The following is a 10,355-nucleotide window of genomic DNA, read 5'->3' as shown; positions in this document are numbered from 1 at the left end:
CGGAAGGTCGGTGCGGGTTTCCGCCTCCGGCCTTGCCACGTGGCCGCCGCGGCTGTTCTCCGAACCCCCAGGAGGAGTCAGCTCTGATGTGGGGACGAGGCCTAATTGTGCGTGGCTGTTGGGTAGCGCGAGGGAGCGTTTTCTGCCCTTCTCTTGACACTGGCCGGTCACCCCAACGCCGCCCTCGGAGTCGGGGCTCTGGCGGGGTGCGGGCCTACGTGGCCTCGGCTCTGCCTCCCGGTCCGGCTCGCGCATTCCTTCACCCGTCGCCGCAGTCGGCGGGAGGTGGCGAGGGGCGCGGCGAGGGTGTTTTCGAGAACACTGAACCTTTAATTGGACTATAAATCAAGGGAGTGCGGTGGAATTTGTGCAGGTGTAAAAACAGAGGGGGAAGCCCGGACCGAGTAGCCAGAGCGCCCGGGCAGGTCAGAACCTCGGCAGACGAACATCCTGATAAGTCGGCTGACAACTAAATAAACAGTGGAGAGGGCCGGCCAGGCCGGGACCGCGCTCGCCGGCGGCCCGCGCGCAGCAGCTCGGTGGCCGTCTGCTAGGAGGAGGCAGGCCGCTCTCGGCTGTTATTTTTGTTTTGGGGGCTCCAGCAGCTAGAAAAAGAAAATTATCTTCCTTTCCGCCCTCCCTTCTCCAGAGTCAGATTCTGGTGGGCAGAGGGTCCGGGGATTGTTTGACTGTGAGAGTTTGCGAAATGCGCGATGCCTCACCCGCCGCGGCTACCCCCAGGCCGTTGCGCATCCGACGCACGGCCCTGGGTGACAGAGCAGAGAGGAGCCAGTCTCTGCGCGCCCCCACTTCCAGGCACGTTGCCACCCAGAGACACCCCACTACTACTCCGTTTCATTTCAGGGATTAACGCTGGGAAATGCTGTCGGGCCCCAGGTCGAAGGAGGTTATAACTCGAGTAGAAAGAGCGATCGGAAATTAATCGAGTACACTACTCAGAAGCGAAACCCTGTCAAAACTCTATCGTACAAGCGGCGAATGGATTCACAGACAAAGGAAAACAATACAAGTCTCGTTAGATCATTTTTCTGGACATTGTTTAAGGTCTGAAAGGGACCAAATCGCTTCAAAATGTTGCCAGCAAAAATTATTTTATGTGGAATGCAACTAATCCTTTTAGGTTTTTGTCAATTGTTTCCACAAAAGGAATCCGTTTTTTCAAATGAAAGATCCAAAAGTCTTTGGGGAGAGATTTATTACATGCCAAAGTTTTAGTTACAGCGTAGAGTTACAATAACAACCCGCACCCACCAACTCCCTAAAATAAAGGATCTCATCCCACATCACTCTAAAGACGTGTGGGAGTTCGTTTGCTGGGGTTTTACTAGGCTTACAGTTGGGGGGGGGGCAGGAGGGAGGGAAAGAGGAGGATGGCAAAGAAATGTGAAATCCCTTAAATAGAAAAAACGGAATACCGAGTGGCAGCATTTCATTTTTGTCTTATGTACCCTTGGTTATTTCTGGATTTAAAAAAAAAAGACCTAAACTTGGTGAGTTGACCTCAGTTCCTTTGTGCAAACAAAGGTGAAGTTAATCCTTGAATTAAATGAGGAAGAACTCTTGGGTGTTTGTGCACCCCCACTGGTCCAAAGCCTGGATGCCTCTGCATGCTGAAGATATGCCTACAATGTGTACAATTGGAAAAATAACTTATTTTAAAGTCCATAGAATAATACAAGAGAAATACACTGTGCTATATTTTTATTTTCTTTGATTTGTAATAAAATATTTCCATATGAATAAAAACTGTTCTCCAGTGTTCTACTGCCTCACTGTATTTAACTCTTTACAAGCCCGTGTGAATATAAATTCATTCTGAATAAATTTTGTCCTATGGACCCTTGGTTCATAGTGGTATCAGCATTTTATAATAGGCTAATTACAAACCCATCCCAACCCCTTTTCCAGGTCAAGACTGGTGTCTGGGGGCAAAATGTGATCTGTAAGTTTTTGTTAAAGCCTCAAAAGTTCATAGTTCTTTATATTGGAGGGCTTCTTCCACTGAACTGTTTGTATACCACATAGGCACTTGGGTGGTTTCAGCATTTTGTGAGTAAATCAACCACATCAGAAAATACTGTCAAGAAACCCACAACTTCACTTTAGTTTACATACTAGCAAGATTTTTGGTGATAAAATGAAAATGTCTCATTTAATGGAGAAATTATCAAATGATCTTCAATAGCCTATCTCTGACCCCTTTGTTTCCTGCTAAAATGGTTGCTCCTCTTGTTCCATGAACCCATTCTTTTATTACTGGAGGCAGCTTGATGGCAGGAATTCCTTAATTTGTTTCCTACATTTAAAGAGCGAATAAAAGGATTTGCAATATAGCAGGTGCTCAATAAATACAGCAGACTAATCCCACTTTTCAAAGCTTAGGGGCTAAAGAGATGCTCAGTAGATAAATAAGTAAAGGAAAGAAACAGAGCAAGAGACTAGAAGAGTGGGTTTAAAACACTATCGGTTTGTTTATTTAAGAAGGGAGGGGTAAGTTATCTGTCCAACTACACCTCTGGTGGAAGAAAGAGAAAACACAATGCTATCTCTTTTCTCCTCATTATTCCTAGAAAGGGTTAAGTAACTATTTCATAAATAGAATAGGGATTTTGAAGGGAAAAAAGTGAGTCCTATATATATGGCCAAATGTTTCTCTCAATGAACTTACGGATTTAGGTATGTTGTTTAAAGACTTACAGCAGCACTGTATAGAGAGAAAGCCTCATCTTTCTCAGAGGGCTCAAACCTCTGACCTTGTGTTTAGCAGTCCAGAAATTGAGGTATATAATTTTCCAAAGTTTAAAAGTTCCATTTTGTTTTTCCGAAGGGAATGTGGGAAAAAAGCTACAAAAGGATCTGAATTCTTTATATTTCTGTAGATACTATGTTTTTGTTAGTATTTTGAAATTATCTTTTTAGTCTCAGAACCACCACCACCACCACCACCACCCCCCAAAAAAACAAACAAACCTGTGAATGAGTGTAAAAACTGATCTAACATTTCATCCCAGCCTGTCTTCTCTTGCAAGGTTTGGAGACATTTCCATTTGTGATTCTTTTTTTCTTGCGCTCCTTCAAAAACGCGCTCCTTCAAAACCGATCTTCTAACAGAAGGCAATCTTGTCAGTAATTTTCACATAAGTGAGACTCTTTGAATAAAAATAAAATCAGAGATAGAAAATCAAGTTCTTTTTCATTCATTAATAGTTTTCATACAGACTTTCAAAGAAAATGTTTCACTTACATTTATTGTTGGAAATATCTGCCTTTTATATTAACAGAAATTCCTGTTCTATATTCCAAGTATTCAAAGAGGCTCTGCTCCCTGCTGTAATTAATCTTTGCCCTCCTTCCCCTCTTTTTCTTTGCCAGCTCGTTATTGATCCATAGTACAAGTACCCAAGAATTCCCTGGCTTCTGGTCCACCACCTGGTTGTGCCTGGCTCCTCTTACAGCTCTAATTCATGACTGCAGATATTCTTCCTAAGAGCAGTATCCTATATACGAGGATACGATCTTGAAAAATAAAACTGCTCTCACTATTGTGAACCTTCCTCTGCTTTCAAATTCAGAATTAGAATTCTCCAGGTCCTTTAAATAAAACTTCTGATACTAATTGTTTTGTTCTGTTTTGATTTTGCTTTTTATCTCTCTCTACTAGAATGAATTTTTGTTATCTGATAAAGTCTAGAATTTTAAAACTTTCTGATTAAAATGAAAAACACCTTTTTCTGTAGAAAATCAATGTTCTCGCACATCAAACACTGTCCTTTGGAAAAATCACCATATGTTCACACACTTTCCTTTGCAGTCTACACGTCAGAAGGAATCAGCCAGGATCCCTGCACTGACTCCATCCAGTGTGGGTGATCTTAGAGAGGGACAAAGCAGCCCAGGCCCTGCCTAAGAAGGTTGGAGTCCCTTCCCTGAAGCTTCAGGTGCCAACAGGCAGCGATGAACCAGAGGTGTCTGGGATCCCTTCTTCCCCAAAAGCATTTTAGGGAGACTTCTTGCAGGGCAGGTCCGGGTTCCAGGTGGCACTGCCACTTGGGAGGCTCCTGTGCAGAGGATTAATAGTACAGGGGCTAAAAGTGCCAACCTAAGTCACATCATAGGCAGCTATTCAAAGAATGAAAACAGTACAAAGCAATATGTTTTGAGTACATTTATTGTATGTGTTAGGGGAAGAGTTGTACTTGGCAAAATGTTTTGCTTTCTCATGAATTGTTAAATCACTTGATCCTTTTCCCTTTAGCACATGGGGAGGATGTGTCCTTTTGGCTATTACAGGTAAAGGCCTGCTTAGTAGTTTAGCAAAATGTTCTAAACTGGAAGGTTAGAAAGCCATAAAAAATCAGCCCAAGAAGAAGAAGGAATTGGTAAATAATGAGTTGTGTGTGTGCATGTATCATGTTTTAAAGCAAATCGGTGATGCACACACACATACACACACAAAAAAAAGAGGACTAGGAGAGGATGCTAAGAGATGAGAGGGAGAAGACCTAGTTGAAAATGAAACAAAAGAAAAAGTGTAAGAAATAAATGATTCTGTACAGTGACCTCTAAAGCAACTGCCATGCCACACTGAGTGTCTAATAAATCACAATGACAACAAAGTGGCAGTGTGGTAGAATGGGAATCAAATGGGATTTGAATGCTTAAGTCCCAATAGCTGTAACCTTAGGCAAATCACTTCAGCTCTTCTGAGCCTTGATATCTTACTTTGGAAAATGGAGTCAATACTAATTCTTACCCTCACTATTTTAGGGTACAGTTGAAAGAAACGAGCAGTGAACGAACGGCCTTTTAAAACATTAACGTAGGATGAGGCTAGTGACTGGAATAGGCAGGAAAGGTTTTCAGGTGATGCTGGAAATATTCTCTGCTTCGTGACCTGATGCTGGTAATGCTGGTTTGCTCATTTTGTGGAAAGCCATGCACCTTTCTGTAGGCCTAGTTCCATCAAATCTTTCATTTAAAAAGTTAGAGTAGCTAAAAATAGTATTTTTAAGTCAGACTGATGATGCTAATGATGAAGAAAAATAAAAGTCAGAGCTCACTGTCTTTACCCTTATTTCTCTCCCTAGCCATGCCATCACACCAGAACTCAGGTCTCCAAAAAAGGAGCAATGATAACATGGAGTTGTTTTCTCTGTGTTTACTGCTTGTTCCTGACTAGTATCTTCCTGATAAAGCAGCAGGAGGAATGAACCAGGAAGTTTCCTGCATGCCAGAGGGACCAACAATAGAAAAAAGAAAGGCGCCGGAGCTGTTCACATCAAGGGAAATATATGATTAGAGAGATGTGACATGCGAAGAAATTATCTGAAAAGTGAATTCAGTTGAGAAAGTATAAGTCCCAAAGAGCCCTGAGCAGCTGGTCATAATCAGAATCTTCATCTTCCTGTCAAATGTAATCGGATCCCAGTTGGCAGGGTATTTATTGCTAAAGTCGAAGGGCCAGATTTTACACTAAACATATTTACACATTTACATTCATGGCCCTATAAACACAGCACGTTTCACTGGCCGTGATATCAAACACACTTACCAACAAAAACCATATGCCTAATTACAAAATCACAGAGGTGAAGGGAGGCCGTGGCAGCTGATGGGCAAGGAGCTTGTATGCTTTCATGTGTGTATATGTGTGACCCAGCTGCACTACCGGGAAACGGGCAGAGACATAAAGGGATCCAGACAGTGCTGGGCCCACATTACTTGTCTTCTGCTCCCCAGGCCTGTCCTTGGTCTGGTCACATTCTAAGTGGGGCAAGAGGACCCCTGGCATTCCAACTAGACCTGTGAGCAGCTCCTGGACAGATTTCTGATTTGGATTGAGTTTGATGCTTCTGTGACCTTAAGGTTGCCCCCAATGACTTTTCTCAGTCAGCAATAAAAGCAGGTATAAGCAAAATCTGTAGCCAACAAGAGAATTTTTAAACTAGAGTCCTTGATTCCTGGCTTTGGATAGCAAGCTCAGTTCTCAACCCATCAATGGCAGTTGTGATAACACTGTTAGTTGCTCCAAGCTTGGTCCCCCGGTCAAGCAAGGAAATCGGAGCCACCAGGGCTAGGAAGGGGAGGTGGGGGGAGGGAAGAGGCACAGCCTCAACCACTGGCCTCAGACTGCCTTTAATAAATGACACCGCCTGGTAGTCCATCAAAATAATCACCTTCCATGCAAATAGCCACCTCCTCCAGCTCTCTCAGAGGACTGGCTACAGGAAGAAATGGCAAGTTTAAAAAAGAAGAAGAAAAAAAAGGGCAGAAGCCTTCCCCTGAGATGCTGCTGCATACATTCCCTGTAAGAATTTAAAAATTAAGTATATCCGAAATTCCAAATCCAGTTCCATTTATTTAAAAGCCACTGGAGGCCTGGTATGGCACTGTAGGATATTGCAGTGGACCACAAGATTGGTTTGAATATCTAGGTCTCAGTGGTTCAAACTCACCAGCTGCTCCTCAGAAACCCTATACAGGGTTGCTATGTATCAGAATCAACTTGATGACATTTAACAACAACAGCCCTTCTCTGAAAAACAGAAAAGGAAAAGAAATGGGTAGGAGAAAGGGTGTGGAAAGTAAAGACCTTTCCCATTTTTTCATCCTCAGAGTCATCTGTATGTTGAGAAAAAATGTACAAACATGCGTTTGTACATATATGATCCGCAAACAAAAAATTTTTTGAGAAAGGTCTTCACTTTTTTTTATTTCTCCCATCTGTTTTCCTTTTTTTAAAGAGGGAAGTGGCTCCTAACTATATGCACAGGATGGGGATGGTGAAAATATGTTGTTGGGCAGAAGGACAGCTTCTTGGTTTAAAGAAATAAAATAATTACTGAAGAGAGAAAAAAGAAATCAACCAAGAAACGATCTAAGGTCATGACACCATGTGTGGTACAAGGAGCAATTCAATCCATAAGGGCTTCATTACTCCCGCAATAGATAACATTTGGCTAAATCTAGCTGCAGATTAAATCCCCGCAGCACAACAGAGTTCTGAATGGAGAGGCTCCTTTTTGTGTGGTCCTTCTCCGGGAACTGCCTGAACCATTAGCCCCAATATCTCCCTTTCCCTATTAACTGCAATTCCTTCCCAACTGCGCTCCGGTCATTTGTCTCCAGGCTCTACGGGAGCGTTTGATGAGCAGAGAAACAAGGAGATGAGGAGAAAAGCTTCGGGTTAATGAATTGTAGCAAATCCACACTTTGTAGTTGGGAGGAGGAGAGCTGGTGGCCAATGTTTGTCCAACTGGTTTATTTTTCAAGACCCAATCTATTGGGAAAGACTTGTTCAAGCAGGCTTGGTCCCTACAAATACACAAACATCCTTCTGTTTGCCTTCAAAGAAAGGGAGACCAGTGCTGGATTTGCATGCGAATGAGAAGCCGCAGGAGGAGACGTCCTTGCCCGTCAAAGGCCTTGGTGGCCTGGCTGCCTTTGTTCCAGCACCTGCTCGCCCGCCTGCCCAGCCAGAGCGCACCCGCACCCAGCGCCCACGGTTCGCTCCTTCCACAGCCCACGCACTCCTCGCCTGCCCGCTAGCCCTTGCCTTGAGGCCCCAAAGATCTACACGTAGTCAGTCTGCGAACCTGGCGCCACTGCCCTTATTTTATCTGTCCGCCTGCCCAGACCGTAGGGCCATCAACTCCACAGCAGCATCGATGCCAGGATTGTGGGGTTGGGAAACCACCTGACGCAAAACTCGCAAATGAGGCAGATCAAGTTGGCTTTCCCTTGTAAGCTCCGGAATTTTTAAGGCTCTGGTGAAGCAGGCCCCCTAACTGTCCAGATACCCAGTTCCTCCTAAGCATACCCCTAAAGGCACTGATAACTTGGGATGGGGAGCCATTCTGACACTTTTTAAGCATCAGAAATCTAAAAAGAGCGAGATTGGTCAAGAATCCTTGCTTTTAAGACATTCATGTATCATGCAAAAGATGTACGCATGGTTTTTGTTCTTTCACTCTCTGTAATTATTTTCAGATCGAAATCTGAGATCGCCACGTTAGAGAAGACTGTGATGTGGACTCTAAGTGGTTCAGGTTCCACCTTGTAACACCACTGCACCCCCAGGGTAAAGGGCGCACTGGGGTATCTGGGAGTTAGCCCCAGCGGTTCAAATGCCTACTCTCTTTCAGCTAGCCTAGGGTAATAATAGCTTTTGCACCTAAGTTTTTGGTCTTATGAGATATTTCAATTTGTATTCACTTATTCAATTGAAATTAAAGGTGACTGTGTTTGCGTTAAACTATTATTCAACCACTTCCAAACGTTTCAGGAAACACACCAACCAACCAGACTTTCATTTTGAAACTGTTTTCCTCTTCAAGAAGGGAGAGCAGGGCAGGCTGTCAAATGTGGATGGCCCTGCAAACCATTGGCCTCAAAGGCGGACTTGATTCATGTACAAGCTTAAAACTGCAGAACTTTATCAAATACTGACCAGACATTTAAAAGAAACTGAGTAAATAGATTTAACCTCTAGTGCACCCCACTTAATACTTAAATTGATTTGGCTTTATTTAAAGCCCACAATGACATCTGTAGCCACCAAAACTAGAGCCTCACCTTTTTCAATAGACTAGAGCCAGTTATTAAAGTTATCAGTTGAAAAAGATATTCTACATCACCCAAATGGTAACATTATAATTAGTAAACACCTGTTGCATTTTCAATTTTATCCTTTCAACCAAATCTATCATAATACTTTTGAAAGTCTTTCCTTACACATCCTGTTACACCTTAAGTTAGAACTTGACTGTAAATTTGCAGTTCAAAACAAGACTTCTTCATGCAATTACTGTCATCTCTTCCATCTTGAAAATAGTAACTTTCAATACTAGGATTTTCAAAGACGTGCGAGCATTTTCTTACAAAGGACTTTAAGGGTATTTAACTGTTGGTCATCTCTATTAAGGTTTTAAACTAAAAATTGTTTTCTTTTGTTGCTTCCATTACAACATAGTATACAACATGAGGTAGCGTTTTTTGAAAGTACAGAAACATACAATACTGTACTAAAAAGTTAGTGGAAATTAAATGAAATGTAAGTCAAAATAAAATTTTAAATTCCTATTAAATCTTAAATTCTTTTTTGCCTTTTAATTTTAAATAGTCTCAATGCTTTTGAAAACGATAAACAATCAGATTCAAAAAGCATACCAAAAATCACTTGCTTTACTTGTAACCATTTAAAAATAACTTCTAATAACCTGGAATGTTTTAAATTTAGTATGTTTAAATGAAAAAAATATATATGGCATGATGCTTTCGAGAAACTCCCTTTGAAAATAATACTTAAGTTTATTCTATACTAAGGATTTTATTTCTCTCACACCAAAACTTTTTGAAGAGCAAAGAAAATAAACTAAGACGCTTATGACTGAAGCCAATTATTTCGGTTGATTTTCTTTGAAAATTAAGCATTTTATTTTTGAAAAAGTGTAAGAATCTTACATTAGAATGGTACAATAATTGCCAGAAAACTTTACAACATTCCTTGTAAAGAATACGCAGTAAGTACAAAATAAAAATTTCGTTATGTCTATTATGATACAAAACACAGGTTAAAATAAGAAACGATCATTTTGACTTTCCTTGTGTAAACATGTTCATCTTTTTTTTTTTTTTTTCCTTTTCATAAAAAGCACACCAGACAAGCGTCCTCAAATTAAAAAAACTATTGCTTCGCTGGCATTCTTCGGGACCTTGGCTATTTTTGTATTCGTCTTCTTTTGAACGTTGATTTTTAAACGCCTGGACCTGAGAATCTCTACACCTCAAAAAGGCTTAATGATTGTGTGTGTGCATGTGTGTGTGTGTTCTCTTCCAAAATGTCAAGGCAGTCCCTGGTGCGTAGACAGATCGAACCGCCACCATCCTCATCCTTCCTCCCCATCCAGGATCCAGGGATGCGGCACTGGGCGACTTTGCATAAATAGAGGGAACCCGCAGAGCTGTTAAGTGCGCCCGAGCTGTTAACAAAATACAGTTTCCTCCGATGATCCGAAGAGGCGAAAATGGGGTCGGTAGGTCTGAAACGGCCTCATAGCGCGATGTGAACAAAACACCAAATCATAAAGATGAAAAAAAGGAGCCGGAGGTTCCTACCTTCTCTCAAGCACGCTAACAGAGCTTGATTAACAGTTTGAAATCCTAGCGGTAAAGTTCTCGACACTGGACAGGGCAGTCCCTTGGTGCAGAGTACCCAGGGCGGCCGACGAGGAGACCGAGGAGGCAGCGGCGGCAGCGGCGGCCACGAGGGAGCGGGTGAGCGCGGCGGCTGGATCCACGGCCGCTTGCGCCGCGCAGCTGCCGCCGGGCGTCGG

The 10,355-nt window shown here is 42.5% G+C and overlaps 1 protein-coding gene across 1 annotated transcript in view; it reads right to left on the bottom strand.

Annotated features, from left to right (window-relative positions):
- Window positions 1–718: 718 nt before the first annotated feature.
- Window positions 719–10,355, bottom strand: part of LOC102829934 (forkhead box protein D1-like) — a 10,903-nt gene continuing 1,266 nt past the window's right edge. The window contains exons 2-3 of the mRNA XM_006875272.1: window positions 10,235–10,338; window positions 719–952 (exon numbers count right to left, since the gene is read on the bottom strand). Coding sequence (XP_006875334.1) covers window positions 719–952; window positions 10,235–10,338 — 338 coding nt within the window. The remainder of the gene's footprint in view (window positions 953–10,234; window positions 10,339–10,355) is intronic.

Source organism: Chrysochloris asiatica, unplaced genomic scaffold, assembly GCF_000296735.1.
Source record: "Chrysochloris asiatica unplaced genomic scaffold, ChrAsi1.0 scaffold00316, whole genome shotgun sequence".
In the NCBI taxonomy this organism is placed as follows: domain Eukaryota; kingdom Metazoa; phylum Chordata; class Mammalia; order Afrosoricida; family Chrysochloridae; genus Chrysochloris; species Chrysochloris asiatica.
This window is presented reverse-complemented; position numbering and strand designations above follow the sequence as displayed.